General features: G+C 41.4%; 1 protein-coding gene across 2 annotated transcripts; it reads left to right on the top strand.

The window, feature by feature from the left end:
* Positions 1 to 260: 260 nt before the first annotated feature.
* Positions 261 to 14,675, top strand: SUPT7L (SPT7 like, STAGA complex subunit gamma). Of its 2 annotated transcripts, none has more exons than XM_089529569.1 (5): positions 261 to 357; positions 3,752 to 4,423; positions 9,281 to 9,605; positions 10,959 to 11,196; positions 13,717 to 14,675. In XM_089529569.1, exons 2-5 carry the CDS (start codon positions 4,011 to 4,013, stop codon positions 13,980 to 13,982), a joined length of 1,242 nt encoding a protein of 413 aa, XP_089385695.1. In that variant the 5' UTR covers positions 261 to 357; positions 3,752 to 4,010; the 3' UTR covers positions 13,983 to 14,675. The 2 variants fall into 2 exon arrangements, with proteins under 2 accessions (XP_089385695.1, XP_089385696.1); XM_089529570.1 differs by having other exon boundaries at positions 273 to 357; positions 3,902 to 4,423.
* Positions 14,676 to 23,578: the final 8,903 nt, after the last annotated feature.

The following is a 23,578-nucleotide window of genomic DNA, read 5'->3' on the forward strand; positions in this document are numbered from 1 at the left end:
CCTTCCCTCTCTTCCTTCTCCTCAGCGGCGTCCGCTATTTTATCCCTGCGTCCGTTCTTTAATGGCTCCCCGTGGAAACCGCTCCCCCACACTTTGGTTCCGTGTCTCTTAAAATCTTTCTTCGTTCTCCTCAGAGGCCTCCGCTATTTTGTCCCTGCTGCGTCCGTTCTTTAATGGGCCCCTACGGAAACTGCTCCCCCGACACTTTAGTTCCGGGTCTCCCAAGGCTGGTCCTCTTCCTTCGCCTGCTTCTCTCCGGGAGCAGCTGAGGCGGAAATGGGGGAGAGGAAGACAATAAGGGGAGAACCGCCATGGAGGCTGCTGAAGGGCTGAAGTTACAGTTTGCACAGTCTGAAGGTATAGTTTGTGAAGTCCCGACAAGAAGGAGGCGCTGCTCGCCAAGGGCAGGCTGACCAGGCGTCCTCCTTTTCCCGGATACACCCTCCTTTTGAGCTTCGTTTGAACGTCCTACATTTTCGCAGTGCTTTCTCCTCAGTGTGACCAGATGCCCTCCTTTTCCAGGACATCATGTCCTGTGTTTCAACCTCCTCTGTCCAGAAGGAATTCCAGAATGTTCTCCCTTTTAAGTATGGCTAAGAGGCATGGATGTACATTTCTAGCCTTTGTTTTGGTCATGTCCCTACATTTTCCTGAACGCCCTCCATTTTGCAGTGCCTGGTCCTCCTTGGAGGCGAGGACAACATCTGCTCACCCTGATTCTTAATTAAGTCTAATTTTAATTTTTTAAATGGGGGCTGCATTTGCACTGCAGAAGTAATGCGTTTTGGCACAGCTTTGACTCCCTGTGCAATCCTGGGATTTGTAGTTTGTTGTGGCACCAGAGCTCTCTGCCAGAGAAGGCTAAATACCTCACAAAACTACAGATCCTAGAATTTCGTAGCATTGAGCCATGGCAGTCAAGGCAATGTAAACTGCATTATTTCCACAGTGCAGATGCCTCCAAGGTTACAAACTGTTTTTTTAAATCCTTGTTATCCCCAAACATACCATGGTCTTTGAGCCAATAGTAGTCAAAACAAACCACTAAGCATACACAGCCTGCATGCCAGAGAGCCAGAGTGGAGTAGGCTAGACTAGGACTCTGGAGACCAGGGTTCAACTCTCAGGTCAAATATGGTACTGTTGTTACGTACAGAATGTTACTATATGCCCAAGCTCTGTGTCTATCTCATTTACATGGCATGTGGAAAGGGCAGGCTGTGTGTGTGGCACAGTGGGGTTGCCCATATGCCTTCCATAGTAATCCAGTAATAGATGGGTGACTGGTGTGCATCTGTGTCTCTCTGCCTGTGTGGATGGAGGAATGGTTGGATAGATATAAGGGGTGTTGGGGGCCTCTATTTCTGCATAATTTCTGTGGTGAAGAGGCAGCCTGGAACCTAATTTCTCCAGGGGTACAACTTTGCCTCATTTTGCATATATTATGTTGTACAGCGCCTCAGTGTTCCTGCACTGTTATTCTCTGTGCGCATGTTTTGTTGTTGCTGTGTGCCTTCAGATTGTTTCCGTCTTATGGCGACCCTAGGGTTATCATGGCAGGTTTCCTCAGAGGGGTTTTGCCTTTGCCTTCTTCTGAGGCTGAGAGAGTGTGACTTGCCCAAATTCACCCAGTTGGATTCCATATTCGAGCTGGAAATTGAATCCTGGTCTCCAGAGTCCTAGTCAATTGCTCACACCACACTGGCACTCTGGCATGCATACTGTGCATGATTACCGGTTTGTTTTGACTGGTGTTGGCTCAAAAACTGTGGATTGCCTTAAGAGCTTGGCTTCTTCACAAATCAGTGGCTGCTACCCCCATGTTCCCAAGGCTGATGTAAGAGGGGATGCAGTTTAAAACGGGTGTTTCCCAAACTATCTGATATGGCTGACTCTCTCTCCCCCCCCCTCAAGTTGTGCCAGGGACTGGTACTGTCTTTGCACCCTTTACTATCTCTTTCATGGACCAGTGCCCACAGTTCATGCACTGTCACTGATCACCATGTGTGTGTATGCTTTGAAATTGCCTGTCATCTTATGGTGCCCCAATGCATTTCATACGGTTTTCTTAGGCAAGGATTACTCCAAGGCGGTTTTGCTAGTTCCTTCCTTTGAAATACAGCGTATAGTACCTGGTATTCATTGGCAGTGTCCCATCAAAATACTAACCAGGGATGACCCTGTATAGCTTCCACAATCACATAGGATCTTTGGTGTATTTAGGTTGTGTGTGTGTGCCTTCAAGTCACCTGTTGACTTTAGCCCCCATTAACTGCCTTTTCTTCCTCTGAAAGATAGCCCACAGCATCTGGTTTTTGTTGGCAATCTGCATCCAAGTACTAACAGGACTGAAGGATCTATTGCCTTTAGGGTATTTAGGTAGTCTACTTCAGCATTCTATGTAAAATTAGCCTTTGCCTATATACACTGTGTTTTCATTATTGTTAGCTCCCTCTCAGTACATAGCTGTCTTTATATGTCCCTCTCCCAAAAGGTTAGTACAGTTGGCCTTCCATATTCACATCCTTGAGACTCATGGTTTCGATTATTCATGAGGTCAAGGCCACTATTGTGGGTATTCTTCCTCCTTTCCCTACCCGATCTCTCCTTGGGCAGCCCAGGGAGAGATCAGGCAGGCGAAGCCAGGAGATGCCTTTTCCTCGCTCCCCCCAGGATCCTTCTTCTCCCCAATCTTCTCCTTGGGCTGCTCAGGGAAAGGTGGGGAGGAGAACGCTCTGGAAGGGCCAAGGCACCTCTTGCTTTCTCCTTCCCGATCCTTTCCTTGGGTTTTCCAGAGAAAGGATTGGGAGGCAATCCCAACCCTAGGGAAAGGAGCAGGAGACAAAGGGTCTTGGAGGAGGCAAGGCACCTCTTGCCTTCTCCTTCCCGATCCTTTCCTTGGGTTTTCCAGAGAAAGGATTGGGAGGCAATCCCAACCCTAGGGAAAGGATCAGGAGACAAAGGGTCTTGGAGGAGGCAAGGCACCTCTTGCCTTCTCCTCCCTGATCCTCTCCTTGGCCTGTCCAGGGAAAGGATCGGGGAGGAGAAGGGGCAGGAAACCAATTAAAGGGACAGGAGGGTGGAAAAAAAGGAGTATGCAGCGCTGCTTCTCTTCCCTTTAATTGGCTTCTAAGTGGGGATGGAATTATTCACAATTTTCCATATTTGCAGGGGTCACATTCCCCTAACCCCCATGAATATAGAGACTGTATAGGATTTCAGTGTTATAAAAGTACCGATTGAATGTTTTGGATTTAAACCAAAAATAGCTTTATCAGGATAGGATGACATGGAGGTCTCTCATTCATAGGGTCTCCATGGATCAAAGTTGACTTGAGCGCAGTTAACAACCAAGCTTTATGAGCCATAGAATGTCAAAACAGCAAGGCTTCCATTTTGCAAGAGATTTTCCTGTTGGTTGTTAAATTGTCCATGCACATATTACAGAAAAGAAGAGAAAAATAAATCGATGGATGTGATGAAAATACTATTTCTGTGATAGCTTTAAAATGGCATGGACAAGAAAGATGCAGGTTTGATTAGTGAGGACTGCTCTATGCACCTGATAATACTTTGCATCAAACACTACTGAGGTAAAGAATCCATGACTGTTCTTCCTTTGAGAATGTAAATGGTAGCATATATTCAGATCTATCTCTGGAGCTCATTTGAATGTATGGGGATTCTTTGTAAAATAGGATAATTTGTCAGTGCTTTCTCTCTCTCTCTGTCTCTCTCTCTCTCTCTTTAGGGGCAGTGAGGATAAAACTGTCGAAAGAATATTTGGCTACCTATCTTATGAGGAATGTTTTACTAAATGGGGCTTCCTCTTGTGAATGAGAACTGTGGACAGCATAACTTTGAAATCCTCCCCTCCCCTGTTCCTCATCTTTCTAACTAGGTCAAAAAGTCCATTTCCTTGTTTAAGGAAACTGCAGTGGATCTCAAAAGAGATTTTTTTTGCCATCTGAATTGTTTTAGTGGAAATTGTTACACCAGCCAACAAAAAGATGATGCGTTACTGGGGTGAGATCCCAATCTCCTCCAGCCAGGCCAACCGCAGCTCTTTTGACTTGCTTCAGCGAGAGTTTCGTACTGTGGAGGTCCAGGATCCTCCATTGCATCAGCCTTCAGCCAACAAGCCGAGGCCCACTACTATGCTGGACATTCCTTCGGAGCCCTGTAGCCTCACCATTCACACCATCCAGCTGATCCAGCACAATAGAAAGCTGCGTAGCCTCATTGCCATGGCTCAGACTCAGAACCAACAACAAGTGGAGGGCATTAAGATGGAAGAAAGTGAGCCTTTGCCTACCTGTCCGGGCTCCCCACCTATCCCTGATGACTTACTTCCACTTGATAGCAAAACACCCAAGATGCCATTTCAGTTGAGGCACAGTGATCCAGAAAGTGACTTTTACAGGTGTGTAGCGGTTTAGTGATTGAGGGTTTTCCTCTGGAGCCACACCAAAGTAATGTTTATTGCCAAGTTCTCTCATCCTGCATGGTCAATTATTCAGTTACTTTTACATTATTGAATAGAATTGCAGACTTGGAATTCCTCAAAGGCCATTTTGTGTAATCTCTTACCAACAAAGGAAATCCACAGTCAAGGCATCTCTGCTAGAATAGTATCAGAGTTGGGAGTATATTGGAGTGTTTCCAAGGCCCCGTTCGCACTGAAAAATAACCTGGTGTGGGAACCAGGTTATTTCCCTGAAATGCCATGATTGATTCTATCCGTGGCATTGATTTACCACAATCGTGGCATTTTACCCCTGGATTCCGTTCACATTTGGCAATGGGGTAAAATGCCACAATCCTGGCAGAAGGGGGGGAGGAGGAAGGTGAGGAAGAGTGGAGGTGACTGAGGAAGAGGGAGAGGAGGAATGACAAGAACAGAGGGGGCAATCGGATGTGGCTGGAGGGAAGGAGGAGGACTGAGGGGGCAATTGGAGGCAAGATCGGGGGTGACAGAGGAGGAGGAGGAAGCACAAGAGTGGAGGGGGCAATCGGAGGTGACTGGAGTGAGGCAAGAATGGGAGGGTGGCTGAGGGTGAGGAGGAGGAAGGAAGAAATTGGATGGGAACGATTTTCAAGTTCTCATTAGCTAAAAAATTCTTTTGAAAAGAACCGCAAGAAAATCCATGGCAAAAAACACCGGGTTAAGGAGGATTTACACCATGCCCCCCAATTCAGATTAGAAAACCCCGGTGCAAGTATGAACGACCCCCCAATTCGGGTCATGAAATTCCGGCGCAAGTATGAACGACCCTCATTTAAATTGGATTGGAGCCCAGGTTAAAATGCAGTGTGAATGGGCCTCAAGTCTTGTTTTCTTAAAAAGGAGGGAAAAGACAAGGCTACTGTATATTGCACTACTCATAACTAGTTTTCCATATTTGGTGCATCAGGTATTAAGGATTGGGTGGGATTGCTGACAGGCTTGCATTTGAAACCCAAGCCCAAATTTCTTTGTTTATGTAGTGCTCTAGGACTTCAAACACAGAGGGAATTAGTCCTGTATTCCATTTTCCACTCAGGCTGCATCTGCACTACAGAAAATCCACTTTGACACCACTTTAACTGCTGTAACTCAGTGCTATGGAATCCTCGGATTTGTAGTTTTGTGAGATATTTAGCCTTCTCTGTCAGAGAAGTCTAGTGACACAACAAACTACAAATCAGAATTCCATAGGATGGACCCACACCAGTTAAAGTTGTGTCAAATTCCATTATTTCTGCAGTGCAAATGCAGCCTTAGACTGTTTGGTCACAACCTGGCACTTAGCAGCTGCCAGGTAACTCTTCCATAACTGTGTTATTCAACTTTGGCTCAAAGCCAGATTTCATGGTCTGTTATCAGGTGTCAGGGCAGAGAGGCATTGCTCCTAATTGCAATGTGTGTTCCAGTCATTGTTAACAACTTGTTGCTGGGGATTGTCAGACTGACACTAGTGCTAATAGGTGAGGCCCAGCTAGCAATTGCTCCTGTTTCCATAAGCAGACCAAGAAAGGAAAAAGTCAGGAGTGGAAAGCATGTTTACGATGAGAGACATTAGAATAGCTGAACAGCTGAAAAGCTTCCCTACATCTGAATCTTTCAATATGTGTCATTACTTTGATCTATAACTAATCTAGTCTTTTAAAGAGTTCATTACCATTGCTCTTTATTTTGTTTGGAAGCAAATTTCTGTCAGGCAGCGAAATTCCATTGCATTGCATTTTTTTGAAAATACAGCTCAGCAGTGTAATGTTTCATAAAATTGAAGCAATTGTGAGAAAGCAGTCTTTGCTTTCCTAAACTTGCTCTCTTCATGGAAAGGGCTGTTATTTCATCCCATTATTTTACTTGAATGAACTTCAGCTGTTTCTGTACAACTAAGCTGCTTTTGCACATAACAAATGGACCTGCATTCCATTGCCTTAACATGCTTGTTAAACAGGAAATGGGCTACATGATTTATTTACTTAAAATAGGAAACCCCTTGCCTTGCTTTCAATAGGACTTTTTATGGCTATTTTCGTGTGGTCATTTTCAGGGATCAAAACGGAAAATGACACAACTCATGATGCCTGAAACCTGTTAATCCATATTGATTTATTTATCTGGGCTGTCAGATTTGCCATTGTGCTCTGTTCAGAGAGATAGTTTGTCCAGGGTTAGGCAGCTGTAGTGGTCTCCAGGCCAATTTATTTGCCTCTGGGATCCTTCTGGGTGGCACTGCTAAAAAAAGAAAATAGCCAGACATCCACTTCTGGGCTTTTTTAAAAAAAACTTTCAAGCTCACTGTCCAGGGATTCTAGAGGACTGGAAAAACAGCTTTGGAAGGACTACATTTTACCCACCCCTGCTCTATACACTACAGGGGCAGGAGGAAATAGAGATGCTAGCATTCCACTCTTCAGTAATGTACCACGCCACCTACCACCAGATTAACAATAGAACACATTTTATGTTCAGTCACCTTGGGAAAGGCTGGTGTAGACAATACTGAGATTGATGGATCTGAGTTGGTATCTGAATTTGTATAAAGCAGCTTCTTAACTATCTTAACTTTTTATTTTTACATTGTTGTAGATTTCTGTAAGCTCTAGTTTTTACTAGTCAAAGGCCCCATAAAGACAGGCCAAAATAAAGCTGCTTCGGGTCACTTTGGAGGTATGCTGTTTCAATGATGCATGCCTCTTAAAAGTCTGGAAGCTGCGCCAAAGCCGCACTCTAGTCCTTAGGACTGGATCATGGCTTTGGCACGGCTTCCAGACTCTTAGTACGCATGCATCATTGAAACAGCATACCTCCAAAGTGACCCGAAGCAGCTTTATTTTGGCCTGTCTGTATGGGGCCAACATTTAGAAATTTGAAGTGGGAACTGCAGCTGTCAGATGATTATACATTGTTAGTCTATAGTCAAACACTGCATGATGATAATGCAGTGGGCCCTTGGCATCTGCGGGGCATCCAGAACGGATCCTCTGCGTATACAAAAATCAGTGGATGCTCAAGTCCCATTGTACTCAATGGTGGGGCGGTTGCACCGCCATTGAGGACAATGACACTTTGCTCCCTGCCCCCCTGCAGCAGACGGTGACGTGATGGGTACCTCTTCCTCCTCTTCTCTGCCTCCTCCTCCTCTTCTCCCTTCCATTGCCACTGCCGCACCTCTTCCTCCTTTTTCCACCTCCTTTTCCTCCCTCCCTCCTTCCCATTGCTGCTGCTGACACTCTTCCTCCTCTGTGTTCTTCCTCCCTCCTCCTCCTCCTCTTACCCCCTTCTGTCACCACCATTCTCCTTGTCTTTCCTCTTCCTCCTTTCTCCTCTTTGTCTTCCCCCTCCCATTGCCACTGCAGATATTTCTGCTTTTCCTTCCCCTTGCCCTCCCTCCTCCTCCTCCTCTTAACCCCCTCCGTTGCTATTGCTCTTCCTCCTCCTTATTCTTCCTCCTCTTCCTCTTCTCCCCTCAGCCACCGCCCTTCCCAGGCTTGCCGTGCGCGGATGCTCACATCTGTGCATGGCAAACCCGCAGATATGGAGGGTGGACTGTATTTAATGTCAGTAGCACTGCAGCTTTTCTTTCTTTCTTTCTTGCTAGCCATCTGTATTATCTGTAGGTACTTTAACATAGAAATATAGTTTAAATCCTTCTGAACATTTTTTTAAATTTCATTTTGTTGCTTCAGTTTTAATAACATCTGAGGAACTGTTTTTTTATATTCTGGTAAGTCTTGTTATTCTCATGAATTTTTGCTTTAAGATAGCTTAAACAATTTGTGTGACTAGTCAAATACCTAAATCTATTGTTACATGGTACTCTGAATATTTGGAAAGCTGCCCAAGTCATTTCAGATAGTGAGCTTGCAGAGTATAGATTTTAAAATTAGAATAATGTCCACAGCTAGCCTCAGCCAGTCTGATCCTGAAGTTTATTCTGCCACTACGTAAAACATTTATGATTGCAACTTCTCATAATCTAAACACTGATTAATGATAGGTAGCTACACAAATGTTTTGTATGCTTATTTTAAAATATGTAAAATGCTTTTGGATTATGTGAGACAAAGTTAGTTTTTAGTTTTAGGCTCTTTATCCATTCATATCTGGGCTCCCTGTAGAAACAGGGTGTTTTCTACTTGGTTGTAAAAATATTAATATTACTGTTTTGCTGTGAGGTAAAGTTGCAGGATTTAAGTACAGTATCTCAAAGCAAATACCTGTACTTCACTTTGAACACTGAAAAATGTGCAACAGCAGCTTTTTTGGTACATATTTCTATTTTTTTTTAAAGCTAACTTTGAAGTCAAGACCAAACCTTTTACTTTAAGAAAGTTGTTATAAAAAGTTTGTCTTCTATTTCAAGTAGTATAAGACATTAGATGTGCTTGAAATGTTTATCTCCATTCAGTGGCATTAGTGTACCAGATGTCATCCAGTGCGGATGGTGGGACTTCTGGGACAGGACTTCCTGTGGGGTTTACGAGGGCAGGGGCACTCAGGACAGAGCATGCGTGCAAAGGCCAGCGTGCGTGCTGACCAGAGCGGTGTGTGTGGGAAGTTGGAGCAGCACGTGCACGGACCAGACCAGCGCACACAGGGGCATGAGGCGGCATGTGTGTATGCATGGATGATGCAGGGGGCTGATCGAGTGTCACCCCCCTCTTCTGAGATGTCACCCAGTGCAGCCTGCACCCCCCGGTGACATTACTGTCCCCATTCACACTAGTAGTGGGTGCATCTTCCTCCATTTTCAGCAAGGCATTTCTGTCCTGTGTCTGCTTTCAGAGGCAAAGGAGAGCCAGTAACTGAGTTAAGTTGGACCTCCTGCCGCCAGCTTCTCTACCAGTCCGTAGCCACGATTTTGGCTCATGCAGGCTTTGAATGTGCAAATGAGAGCGTCTTAGAGACTCTGACAGACATTGCTCATGAGTACTGCTTGAAGTTTACGAAGCTGCTGCGTTTTGCTGTGGACCGAGAAGCTCGGCTAGGGCAGACGCCTTTCCCAGATGTCATGGAACAGGTCTTCCATGAAGTGGGCATTGGAAGTGTGCTCTCTCTGCAGAAGTTCTGGCAACACCGGATTAAAGATTATCATAGTTATATGCTACAGGTAAGCCAAGGAGGAAGTGGTGTGCTCAAAGCAAGGTAAGCAAAGTAATACCTTTGATTTGTTGCTGTCATTTCTGACTTAGGATGATCCTAAGGCAAAAACCTATCATGATGGGGTTTTCTTGGCAAGATTTGTTCAAGGGAAGGTTTGTCATTGCATTCCCCTGAGTGTGAGAGCATGTGACTTGCTCAAGGTCACCCAGTGGGTTTTATGGCTGAATGGGGAATCAGACCCTTCAGAGTCACAGTTCATTGCTCAGGTGTGCTTGCGGATGTGTGCTTTGCGCATTAGCAAGAATTTCACTTCATTGGGAAAACATGCCATGGAGGCTGGGGCTTCTCATTGCTTTACGTCAAATGGAGATATTACACAGCTTGTAGCATACAGAATTTCCTGGTGTTAAAGGTTCTTTCCTGGACTGCTAATGAAAGGTAATGAGTGAAACCAGTGGGAATTTCTTCCACTCTTGCATATTGGAGTGAAAATAAGTTACTTCCAGGACTACCTGAGGTATGTAGTAGCCATTGCAATATTATGCCTTTCCACAGTGTTCTTGTCCTATTGGCAGACATGAGAAGAGTACGTTTTGTGATTTCACACCATGCCAGTACTGGTGACTTCTCCTATGTGATCTTGAAATTTTTTTTATTACAAGTTATATGGGAAAGAGCCTTTCTTTGGAGGCTTCCACGCTGCATTAGCTAGATCTGATTCTGAAACATTTGATGTAGATCTCAGATGTGTTTCCTGCAACAGGAATTCTAAGGTTTTGTATGAGAACATCATGTCAGCTTTCAAGGAAAACTCAATTTTCAGAACACAGAATATTTATTTTCTTTGACTAAGCACTGACAACTTGCTCTTTCATTTCCATTTATTTATTTTGTTCATGCATTTAGATATTAATCTAGTCCCACAGTTCCTGTTCATTTCAATGGAACTGGTACAGTGGTTTGCTGTAGTCTATACAGCTGAAAGAGCTGAATTTAATAAGTAGGTGAATTAATTTTGATTTTTTAAATCTTTACTGATAATAAAAAGATTTAAATCATAATTACTTCAGATGCTTAAATTAACCCAGCTCTTTTCAGTTCAGAGAAGGTGTCATCTTTCCAGCATAGCCCAATCTCACTTTGTGCTGACTTGTTTAGATCTTGCAGAGTGGAGAGGTCTTTGCATGAGGTCTTTGCCAAATGAACACCACCAGGCCACAGCTCCTAGGGGATAAACATTCTACCATTTTCAAAATATGTGAACATGTTGGTAGAAAGATTATGCCTTCTCTCCGCAGGACAATTTAGATACCACAGCTCCACCATGCCTATTTTTCTTTTCTAAATGGGTCACTGGCAGGTCAGCAAGCAGCTCTCTGAAGAGTATGAAAAGCTTGTCAACCCTGAGAAGGCAGCAGAAGATATGAAACCTGTGAAAATCAAGGAGGAACCAGTCAGTGACATCACATTTCCCATGAGTGAAGAACTGGAGGGGGATTTAGCCTCTGGAGACCAGTCTTTGCCTGTGGGAGTGCTTGGAGCCCAGAGTGAGCGTTTTTCAGCCAACCTGGAAGCAGAGACATCACCACAGACATCAGGTACACACTACTATTGCAAAGGAGCTAGACTTATCCAAGCAGAAGTGAAAGTCACATGTATAGAAGCAGTGTTGGCTCTTATGGCTCAGTTGTTCTAAGCTAAAATAGTGATTGTGGAAAGTGTGTTAGTTTAGATGTTTTGCCATTTTTCACATTTTCAATTGCAAGATAGCCCTTTGACAACTTGTTTATTTAAATAGGATGATGATAGTGTTATAAGATGATTGTAGTGTTATGGGATATGGTGGCTTAGTGGTTAAAACGCCAGCTGATCGGAAGATTAGAAAGTTGGCAGTTCGAGGCCCAAGTGCTGCATGATGGGGTGAGCTCCTGTCACTAGTCCCAGCTTCTGCTAACATACCAGTTTGGAAGCATGGAAATACAAGTAGATAAATAGGTACCACATTGGTGGGAAAGTAATAGCATTCACTGCCTTCATGTTTGCCACATGACCACCGAATTCGTCTTCAGACAACGCTGGCTCTTCAGCTTAGTAACAGAGATGAGCACTGCCCCTTACAGTCAGTTATGACTAGATATTCATGTCAAGGGACTAACTTGACCTTTAGTTTCAGTGTTACAGGAAGGGTGAGAAAACATCCTAACTTTGGTAATGTCTCAGAGACCACATTCTAGCAGTGGGCAGGACTAAAGCCAAGGAATGGAGCCAAAGTGAAGTGGGTGAGATTAGATGTAATTCTTATTAATATTCATTGTTTACCATCAAACATACAAAGCATAGTTCAATTACAGTTGGCCCTTGGCCATCTGCAGATTCAAGCATCTGGGGATGGCAAGCTTGCATTATCCCCAATGATGGCATGTTCATGTGGCCATGCCACTATTAGGGACAGTCTACATTGTCCCCAGTGGCAGGGTGGAAGTTTTATTGTCCCTAAGGGCAGTGTATCTGCATGCATGCGCCACCACTGGGGACAACGGGGCTGTCCCTAATGGCGGCATGGCCATGTGCATGCGCCACCATTGAAGTCCTGTTGTCCTTGATAGTGGTATGGCTGCATGCATGCACTGCCATTGGGGTCAACAGAACTTGAGCATCCATGGATTTTGGTATGGGGGGCAGAACAGATCCGCCATAGATACTGAGGGCCAAATATATATGCATGTCTGCTCAGGAGTATGCCTTAATGCAGCAGCCTTGATCCCTGCAAAGCCCATCTGTTTTGGGCCAAAGGCTTACAGAAACTGTGGTCCACTTGCATCGCTTGAAGTAGGCTGCAGTCCACAATAGCTTAGGCCAAAGAAAACTTGTTGCCAATTAAGATACCAAAAAAACTTTTCACTGTTTCTTTATTTTTATTTACATCCATAAAACTAATATGTTTGGTTGTCTGAAGCAGAGAACTGAAGGATGAAACCACTATGGAATACATCCCACTCTTTGAAGTTCTCCCTCCCAACTGAGACTTAATAATGAGCATGCATAGAAGATTGTTGATGTAAGACTATCCATTACTTCATCCAATACTTTAGCCATTAGGACTTTTAAACATACCACTTTCATGATCTCTCATTTCTATAGGAAAAGTTCTTGAAAGTTGCCCCCACCCCAGCCTTAATTTGTTCTTTTGTTTCTGTTTTGCTTGGTTTCTAGTCTGCTGAACTTCATGGTTCCCTGCAGTAATAAGTGTTCCACTTAGAAGCCCTTTAAACACACACACACAAAACCCAAGGTCTCTTCTATTAACCTTAGCTGACTCTGACTTTAAAGGAGTTGAGATTGCAGACTCTTTAACTTTTTAAAGAATATCCTTTTGAAAATACAAATCTTTTGATGTTCTGCTGTGGCTCATTGCTTTTCTGCAATGCCTCAGAAATTTGAAATCCTCTTGTTCTGTCAGAGGATGCAGCAAGCGATTCCTATACCATTTGGGGATTTGAGTACTTCATGTGAAAATCTTAATATGATTTTTTCTCACTGCTTAAGAATGGGAGATTAGCATATTGGCACTATACCAAGTGCCCTATGATTTTCTAATAATGGAGAAATTGTTATTAATCAAGAAGATGACATTCTACTCTTTATAATCTTTATTTTCACCACAGGGGCCTTTGTGGTTTGGCAACTAGGTTGCTGAACAGTGTACCACCACCACCCCACACCCATTTGTACAGTGTGTTAAAGCTAGACATAAAGTGGAGAAGTGTTTTAGGAACATAAAACAGCTTCCAGGCAATTGCTCTTGTGTTGTTTTGTTATGTTCTTTCCATCTTCCCTATTTGCAACCAACCTTCCACTCAGTGCATTGCTTCATGGTATCTTTGCTTCACTCATCCTTTCTTTGGGATTCATCAAAACTTTGTCAAGGTTCCAGATGAAGTTAAACTGTATCAGAGATGGCTCAAAATGTTAACATTTTTTGTCTGCTATTATTTATTTCTTAACATGTTATGTTTCCAAACTACCCAGTTCACCAGTTTCATTGCTTTTTTTGTCTTATGGTTGTTTCTCATATCTTGCTCTGCATTACAGGCCTCTTTTTTTATCTCCAACTCTAGGTGGTGAGGTGAATACTTCCCCACTTTGGAACTTGGCTCCAGTGAAAATGGAGCCACAAGAGAGCGAGGAAGGCAACGTCCATGGCCATCATGGAGTCCTGAGCAGTGATGTGTTTGAGGAGCCCATGTCAGGCATGAGTGAAGCAGGCATGCCACAGAGCCCAAATGGCTCTGAAAGCAGTTACGGTTCTCATTCCCCTGACAGCCTGATGGGATCTTCACCAGTCTTCAACCAACGCAGCAAGAAGAAGATGAAGAAGATGTGAACTTTGATCTGTGGATGATGATGGGAGAACTGATTTCACAAAGAACCTGGTAGCACATAGGATTCTGATCAACAGAACAAGCAGTTTTGGATTTCCATGCAGTCTTTTGTCTTTCCTATCTCTTTCTCTGTGCTCATTACTTATTAAAAGACCAGATAGTTTTTAATAGAATAGCATGCATGCACACACACATCATAGGATGGTTTGGCAAAAAGACTAGTTTGGGTGGCTGTTTATGGTGAAAGGCAATAGCTTTCCTATCACCTTTCCTAACACAAACTGGTGGTGAAAGAGTGCATAAGCATAAAAAAAATTGAACTGGAGTGTAAGGAATTTTGTATTTCTAATGCCATACATTTATATTTTGAAAGAATATACTTTCAGCACAATATTTTTGTTTGCCTGTATCAGCGGTGGGGAAACCATTGCCTTATAGCAGTTGCTATAATTGCTGGTTATTTGTACAAGTTAACTTTATTTTATAAATGCTGCATATTTAATTTTTCTTCAGCTAATCATGTGGAAAGACAATGGTGCAGTTGCAGCGAATTGCAAAATTGACCCAGCCTGCATATGTGTCTGTTTCAACTGAATGCCCTCTTTGCTTTTTGTACCAATTTAATCTGTGCTTACAGATTTTAAAGGTATTGATTGTTCATTGTTGAGAGCTAGCCTTAAAAGATAAAAATAAACAATTTCTGAAGTCCACCAAGAGTTTTATTTCCTTTAATTTTTCCCCATTTTCTCTGCTCTTTCAAGAAATAGCTTACTGTTGTTAGTTTATTACATTAATACTGTTTTTTAAAGTATTTTCTGAAAGGGAGGCATACTACATATTTAACATTCATCAACGTCAATAATATTGTCAGTTGAAAATTTGAGTTCCTTTGTTAAGTTCCTTTGTTGGTAATAGTGTGGGATGTGCAGTTTAAAAGTATGGGCATACATTCTTTTTTTTAAAAAAAACTTTTAAACATCCAGTGTGCTTGTAATATATAATATGATCTGAGGTGTGTGTGCATAAGTCCCTTCAAATCACCTGTTGATTTATGGCAACCCCATAAATTTTATAGGATTTTCTTAGGCAAAGAATACTCAGTTGTGGTTCTGCCAGTTCCTCCCTCTTGAGGTATTCCCTACAGCACCTGGTATTTGTTGGTGGTCTCCCATGCTTAGCTTCCAGAATAAAATGCTTTTAGGATGTTTAGGTTCTAAAAAAGGTTTATGGCAGTAGCATAGGCCCCTGGGAATTTCCTATTGCCCATCATGTCCCTACCTAGGTTTTAAAATCAGAGCTTGGTCTTATTTTGGAAATGGGGCTAGAGATTCTATGACTTGTAATTTCATAAAAATATTTATAACTATATGTTATATCTATAATGTATAGATATAAAGAAGGCAACGTGGACATTCAGCATACATATTCCTCTTGTGCCAAACTTAATGTTAGATCAGTACTTTAAAATATTAATTTTCAAAGTTGAAATATTAAATCCACTTTAAATCAAACTCCAAAAATAAATATTTCTGCAAACTAAAATTCAAATATCATACTTTCAAAAATATGTCCAAATGAAAATTCAGTTTTTAAATTTAAGTTCAAACATACTCTTAAATCCAAATCTAAATGCTGTTCCTACTGGTGTAATTGAAGGTATTACTTCTACCATCCATGACCAAACTTTTCTCAATTTTTGTTATTCTTTTCCCATTGACAGAATGGGACAAAGATTATCTGATGTTTTTACATTATTCAAACTAAGTGGCTTAAGTTCTTGTCACTTTAAGCACAGGGTTTGTAGTGGATAAATTGTCTTAATAGCAGTCCATGAAGTCCACCAAAAAGTACTAACTCTTTATGTTAATATATTTCACCAGACCATTTATGTTCCTATTAAGTCTGTTTAGCAGTATTCCTGAAACAATTGATTCCCAATGTTGCTGTTTCTAATTTGGCTGGTTCATTGCTAAGACATTACAGTTTGCATTGCCTTTTTTGAAAGATTGCCTTTTACAAAATGTTGTACAATTTTTAAAAAATATTCTCTGGTTGGTTCTGTCTCTTTTTGACAAGACTAATGGCAAGGCTGGCTGGTAGATTTGTGGAGTGGTAGTCCACAAAGCCGACTTGCTCAAATTGTGTTTAAAATGTGGTTAATTAAAAACAGAACTTAAAAATCATTATCATCCTACCTAGTCAAGTATTTTTTTTGTAAATGGCAAAGTATCATTTCATGAAAGCAATAAATGTGGCTCTGGGACACGGTTGACACAGTTAAAATCTTCACTGATTTTGGAAGTCTGTAAATAATTGCTGGCATATTTGGCATGTTAATGGTAAGCATATCGTATGCCGAAGAGATGGGGACACATAGAAACTTTATGGTGATGTTACCTTGGACATACAAGATGTTATGAAATTTTTCTACATCCATGAAAATTAATCCCCTGTTCCCCCCCCCCCATAAAATATTCTAACAGAAATATATGATTGGTATGAGAAAGTTATCCAATTACATCTCTAACCATCTACAAGTAATGCTTTTCCCTGCATCTATTGACTATGTTCAGATGTAATTATAAATTGTGAGAACAATCCTTGACCCATTTTCAGTATATTCCTCCTTTTTCTCTCTTTCTGTAGCTGTGAAGAGATCAAACATTTCTATATCTGTTTTAGGTTAAGTAGTGTTTAGCTCAAAGTTGGGCAATTTTGGGTTGAGGGCTGCAGTAGCTGCCTCACAATCCTCTGTGGGCAGCGTGCTTTTGTGACCATTGATGTTGAAATTCAGCTGCAGCAACTGTAGTGCAGAAGGCTCCCTCTCTTCTGCATCAGAGAGCCCCTTGAGATTGTGGAGAAGAGTGTCTCACAAGTTTATCTTACTGAAAAAGAAAGGAGAAGAGTGCTTTATGAACTTGTGTTGATCATTGAAATGCCTGCAAGTTTGACAGCGCAACTATATTTTTGTTCTCATGTTGTGTGCCTTCAAGTTGTTTCTGATTTCTGGTGAACCTAAGGTGAACCTTTCACAGGATTTGCTTGGCAAGATTTATTCAGAGAAGCGTTACCATTGCCTTTCTCTAAAGGCTGAGAGCGTGTGAGTTGAAGTCACTCAGTGGGTTTCTGTGGCTGAATGGGCATTCAAATTGTGGTCTCCAAGAGTCCTACTCCAGCATTCAAACCATTACAGCATACTGACTCTGTTTGTTCTCATATTTCAAAACACACTGCAGAAATAATCCAGTTTGAGACCACTTTAAATGCCTTGGCTCAGTGCTAGGGAATCCTGGGAATTGTAGTTTATTGTGGCACCAGAGCTCTCTGACAGAGAAGACTGAATGTCTCACAAAACTAGTCCTCAGAATTCGATGCCCTGACTCCGCCCTCAGGCCAGCCTTAATGGCCAGTCTGAAGAGCCCCTATGAATCAGGAGGGGAGCAATGAAAGAACTAGAAAAGTTCCTAAGGAGTAAAGATACACAGCTAAGCACAAAAGTTAGAATCATACAAGCAATAGTGAGGATTGGACAGTTAGGAAAATGGACAAAAAGAGAATAAATTCATTGAAGATGTGCTGGAGAAGAGGGTGAGGATACTTTGGACGGCAAAAAGAATGAATACATTTGTCCTAGAACAGATCAAGCCTGAAATTTCCCTGGAGGCAAAGGTGACCAAACTGAGGCTGTCATACTTTGGCTACATCATGAGAAGGCACAAATCATTACAATAGACAATAATGTTAAGAAAGGTGAACGGGAGAAGAAAGAAAGGAAGATCACATGCTAGATGGATCGACTGTCACAGGAATGAATCTGCAAGAACCTAGAAGAATAGTGGAGGATTTGGAGTCTTGGAGATGTCTCACCCACAGGATCACCATGAGATTGACTCAAGGGTGGTGAACAATACCACTATCTACAACGACCTATAGTACCTTATAGTACCTAAAGAGAAATGTGCAACAGATTTTTTTGCAGGAAAATTTCATGCAATAATTAACAAATAATATTTGAGTCTTGGGTTATGAGTGCATTTATAAAACTTAGAGCAATTAATGGTGGTTTGTTGAGTAATCATGAATCAGTAACCAAGTGTAATACTTCCTTGTGTCTTCTGGAAGACCCTTTGTTTTTACCTTATATCATACTCCTGTGTACGTTTACTTGGAACTTGCTATGTTCTATGGTTCTTAGACTCAGTGAAAAGGGGATAGGCTTGCAAATGTATCTCTCTTTGGCTGCATCATATTGACTTGTTTTAAATCTGTTCATGAATTGTCATAAACTGTTTCCAAAAATAATAAATAAACCTCCAAATCAAATGAAAACAGTAAGAACAGCCTTCTATTAAAGCTTACAAAATCAAATCTGATAGCAATAAACTACAAAAATGAAAAGCAAGTAGCATTTAAAAACACCCACACCCATACGACCTATGAAAGGAACAGTCTTCAGCTGTCCCTGAAAAAACAGCAGGAGAGTGGCCTAAAAGAAATATCTGCTTTATTTAAAGAGTTCCAGACATTGGAGCTGCTATAAATAAGGACCTGCTCCTTATAGAGCTTAACCTAGCCTTTGCATGACATGAGAGGGACTGCTTCAAAAGATCTTAAATACTGGGGGATGTGGGGAGCCATTCTCCAAAATTACTCGGGAACTAAACCATTCAGATTTTAAAGTTCAAATCCAATTTTCATTGGGCCTGGAAACAAATCAGTAGCAAGTGCAGCCATATGAAAGAAGGGAAATATGGAAAAAGGAGTACCAATTCTCAAAATGGGCAAGTGCATTCTCCAGTAGTGGAAACTTTAGAACCATTTGTTATTGATTCTATCATCCTTAACTCCCATCAAAGTTTCCTGCTTTCCTAAAATTACCATGCCCTAAGTATGAACAGCCCGGCCTAACTAAGGCCTGTTACAGACTGCCAAAATAAAGCTGCTTCGGGTCTCTTTGGAGGTATGCTATTTAAATGATGCATGGGTCCTAAGAGTCCGGAGGTCGCGCCAAAGCCACACTCCATTCCTAAGCACTGGAGTGCAGCTTTGGTGCAGCTTCCAGATTCTTAGGATGCATGCATCATTTAAATAGCATACTTCCAAAGAGACCCGAAGCAGCTTTATTTTGGCAGTCTGTAACAGGCCTAAATCTCATATGTAAAGTTTCATGTGACTATTATAATACTGTTCCAAGCACCACTACTAAGATAGGTTCTAGGTGCTATAACTAATGAACATTTGAACGTTTCTAAGGCTGAAGTAGACTGAAACTTAAAGCACAGAATACCTCTTACTGTTTTGGGCTTGTCCCTGTCTACCTTGCAAGCTTAGATTAGTTTTATACTGCTTTAAATATAACTATTTTCTCAAAAGTTGGGAATGCTAGTTCTATAAGATGTTGATAATTTTTTTATATACAAAGCAATAGTTGTTTAGTCTGCTTTGGCATAAAAAGATGTAAAGGAATTCAGCAGTGCCATTGAGACAACATGAGAAGAAAATTCTAACATAAGATGCTTTTGATGGGCTGTATTCATGAAATTATATACTAGGCATTTCTTCTTCCCAGTTAGTTTCAAAGGTTCTATGTGTGTATAAATATATATGTGCCTTCAAGTTACCTGTTGACTTATGGCAACCTCATAAATTTCATAAGATTTTCTTAGGCAAGGAATACTCAGAGGTGGTTTTGCTAATTCCTTCCTTTGAAATATCGCCTACAGCACCTGGTATTTGTTGGTAGCCTCCCATCCAAATACAAACTGGGGCTGACCTTGCATAGCTTTCAAGATCAGATGGGATCCAGTGCCTCTGGATATGTTTGCCTTCTCTCAAAGAGGCTACTGGGTTTATTTATTTTTAGTTATCTTTAAACTGCCCAGAGAATTACAGTTTCCATAATTTCCAAGCACATGGTACAATGCCTAAAGACATTTCAGTCAGCATTTTTTTATATAATACTCCTGTCTTGAATTCTTTCATTTGTGTATCTGTGTTTGTCTGCTATACCTACTGTATCTGTTCTTTGCAACTTGCTAGACTAAATAGTTCAGGTTTACACTTCAATACAGTGAAAAATTCAGCCTCTATTGATTCTACAGCGTAGCAGAAATGTAGGTGGGAGATGCAATATCGATTTCCCCTTTTTGGAGGACCGTTTATGCAGAGAGACTGGAAATGCATCAGCCTAGCTACCATGTGTATTATTTTTGAAGAGTGGTAAAGCTGATTTCTCCCTCCCTCTCTGCTAAGTGCTGCTTCTGACATTTGTATGCTTCATGTTACTTTTGTGTTTGCAGATGGAAGCTTTTGAATGCCTTGCAATATTCCATTAATTTCCACTGGCATTTATCATAAGTAAAAGTGACATTTTCAAGCCTGATTTAGCAAGTCACTGGGGGATGAATCTAGAAACCAAACTAGAGTTTGTTTAGTAGAATACATAGCTTTACCCATTTGGAACTGGGAAAGGTGGCTAGTTTTGTAAATGTAATGCATATTGTAAAATGCTTCTGTAGCTTTTGGGTTAGACACCCAGTCACAGGTTCACCTTCTACAGAAAAGGCTGTAGAATATACGTTCTACATGCTTTGGAAACAGCTGTTACCACCATTAAGGTATATCATCTTCACCCTTACAGTCAGTTTATAAGAAAACAGAAAGAGCCCTACAGGATTGGATTGCAAATGTATCTGGTGATTCCATATATTTCTTATAAGGGAACTGGATTTTATTGGGAAGCCCATAAAGGACAGCACTTTGAAACAATATAATTTCCCAGACACTGGAATTTGATCCAGCATGGTTTAGTGGTGTTGAACTAGGATTTCAGGAGTCCAGGGTTTGATTATCTGCTCAGTCTTGGAAACCTACTGAGCAACTTTAGGCATGTTATACTCTCAGTCTTAGAGGAAGGCAGTGGCAAACCTGAATCTTACCAAATCTTATGTTAGGATCGCCATAAGTCACAGTCAGTTTAACAGTGCATAACAGTAGCAACAGCAGCAACAACAGCAACGGTATTTAAAATGATGTGGCCTCTGACTAGTAGCCAATGATATTTTTTATACCTTTCTATGTATTTATATAATCTTTGAAAACTATATAAGCTAGTGGCAGCCTTTATAACTTGTGACAGCAAACGCCATACATTAATTAATTATTTTGTTCCTTTTGGCTTTTTTGAACCTCTTGGCTTTTCTGAACCAATTTGTTTCATTGGAGGTCCTAATGTCTAGCATTTTAAGGGAGACACACATTTATCTGCCCACTTTCTCAGCACCATGTATAATTGTAGTCACCTCTGTCAGTTTCCTCACTCCCTTATTTATTTTCTAAACTAAAAAGTCCCAGATACTGTAATTTTTTCTGTATGGGAAGTCTTTTATCCCTATGATAATTTGCTTATCATCAGGATTGTCACTACCATTGTCCTCATTATGATCATCATTTTATTATTTATTTAGATATGTATGATCATTGCTAATTATAATTGCTGAAATTATTTATCCTGCCTTTTCACACAAGGTTGCCCAGGAAAACACACAAGATAAAATGAAACATTAAAAAATCCTGTAGAATAGAAAGCAGTGTCTAAAAAAAGGAAGACAAAAAAAATCAAATCAATAAAACAGCCCGTTGTTATAAAACAACAGCAGCTGTGACAGATAAAACTGATCATCTGTAAAGGTCAAATGTCTATCTAAATAAAAAAAAAAAAGTCTTCACTTGACAAACAGCCAACCTGGTGGTGTAGTGGTCTGAGTGCCAGACAAGGACTTGCAGACCAGAGTTGAAACGCCTGCTTGGCTATGAGCAAATCACATACTCTCGGCCTCAGAGAAAGGCAATGGCAAACCTCTGAACAAATCTGGCCAAGAAAACCCAGTGATAAGTCACCACAAGTCAGAAACAACTGGAAGGCACACCACCACCACCACCACCACCACCACCTAAAAGTCAGACAAATTTGTGTTGATTTATAAAGGAGAATGGAGCTAGCCCTCACATACCTGAATTTCACTCTACAGTTGAACTGGTGATATATGAGTATCAAATATGACAAAGCTGTTACGACAGCTTTTATAGCATCATGATGGAAACCAGAGGTATTTGTGACTCTAACTTTCATTTTCACCCACACAAACGTTTTCCAAGCTGTCACAGTGAGCCTCCCGAAAAATCTTTATTTTAATATAATATTTTATATTTTAATGGGTACTATTTTATAGGTGCCATTGAATTATTGTCTCAGTGTTACAAGAGCCACAGTTCAGGGGCACATTATATATAATGTGCACATTATATATACAGTACACCGTATTTTCCGGCATATAAGACAACTGGGTGTATAAGACAACTCCCAACTTTTCCAGTTAAAATATAGAGTTTGGGATGTATAAGACTACCCCTCTTCCAACGCACACCAAATAAAATTTTTAAAAAATCAGATTTGATTTCAACATGGTAATTTTAATTCAAAAGCTTATGACATGCAGGTACTTGGTAGGAAAACTTGTTGTATACAAAGCCTGCTTGGATTGGACAGCTCTCCCTGCCTGCGCTGTCTCCAAGACTATCAGACCTGTAGCACAAGCATGGCTCTTTTTTCCATACCCCAGGCGTCCTGGATGCCTGCGGCTTGCTCCACCCTTCACTTACCCCTTCCTGGTGAGGCACCCACCATCAGGACTGCGTTAAGCCACTTCTTTCCACGAATCCTGGTGAGTGGATTTTCTTCTACTGTACTTGTACAGCGCCACCCTTGCTGATTTCATACAGTCGCCACATATGGCGGGGATGCGGCAGCAGCCGTTTTTGAGCTCTCCTCACCATATGTGGCGACCGCAGATTCTCCAGTCTGGCTTGGAGGTTTCAGCACCTGCCCTATAAGACGACACCCGCCGTATAAGACGACCCCTGACTTTTGAGAAGATTTTCCTGGGCTAAAAAGTAGTCTTATACACCAGAAAATACAGTATGTATGTGTGTGTGTGTGTGTGTATGCGCGAACTTTATTTATTAGTTTTAAGGTCCGTAATACCATATAATTTATATAATAAATCCTTACTAAATATTACCATTATTATACCACATACTTTTTTATCCCCCCTCTCCCCTCCCTTCTCCCCTTCTGATAGCTATAACCAAGTGATTTAGTATCTGGGATCTATAATGTGAAATATCTTATTAATAGTTTCCCTCACTTCATTGTACCCCTTTTCAGCTTTAACCTTCCAACTGTTGGAAGGGACAACCCCAATTAAATTAACTGAATACCTTTAAAGCTCTACACAGCTTGGGTCCAGATGATCTTAAAGGCCATATCTCCTCGTACAAACCACGGCAAGCTTTAAGGTCTGGAAGGGAGAACTTTCTCTCAGTCTCGCCACCTTTTCAGGCATGTTTGGTGAGGATTCAGGAGACAGCCTTCTCCATGGCTGCTTCCAGATGGGAACTCCCTTCCACAGAAGGTCCACTTCTTGACCCCCCTCCCTTGAGTCTTTTTTCTGGCAGGTAATAATGTTTTTATTTGGGCAAGCCTTTGAATTTTGCTAAGGAAGGCAAATGGAACTGAGAAGACATGTGTGTGTGTGTG

Source organism: Sceloporus occidentalis, unplaced genomic scaffold, assembly GCF_023333645.1.
Source record: "Sceloporus occidentalis isolate IW3139 unplaced genomic scaffold, rSceOcc1.0.p SCAF_6, whole genome shotgun sequence".
Taxonomy (NCBI): domain Eukaryota; kingdom Metazoa; phylum Chordata; class Lepidosauria; order Squamata; family Phrynosomatidae; genus Sceloporus; species Sceloporus occidentalis.

Excerpts from the sequence above, each read along its gene's own strand:
- SUPT7L (XM_089529569.1), top strand. The coding sequence starts at position 4,011 with ATGATGCGTTACTGGGGTGAGATCCCAATCTCCTCCAGCCAGGCCAAC. Across the intron at positions 4,424-9,280 it reads CCAGAAAGTGACTTTTACAG|AGGCAAAGGAGAGCCAGTAA; the intron begins GTGTGTAGCGGT and ends GTCTGCTTTCAG. Across the intron at positions 11,197-13,716 it reads GACATCACCACAGACATCAG|GTGGTGAGGTGAATACTTCC; the intron begins GTACACACTACT and ends CTCCAACTCTAG.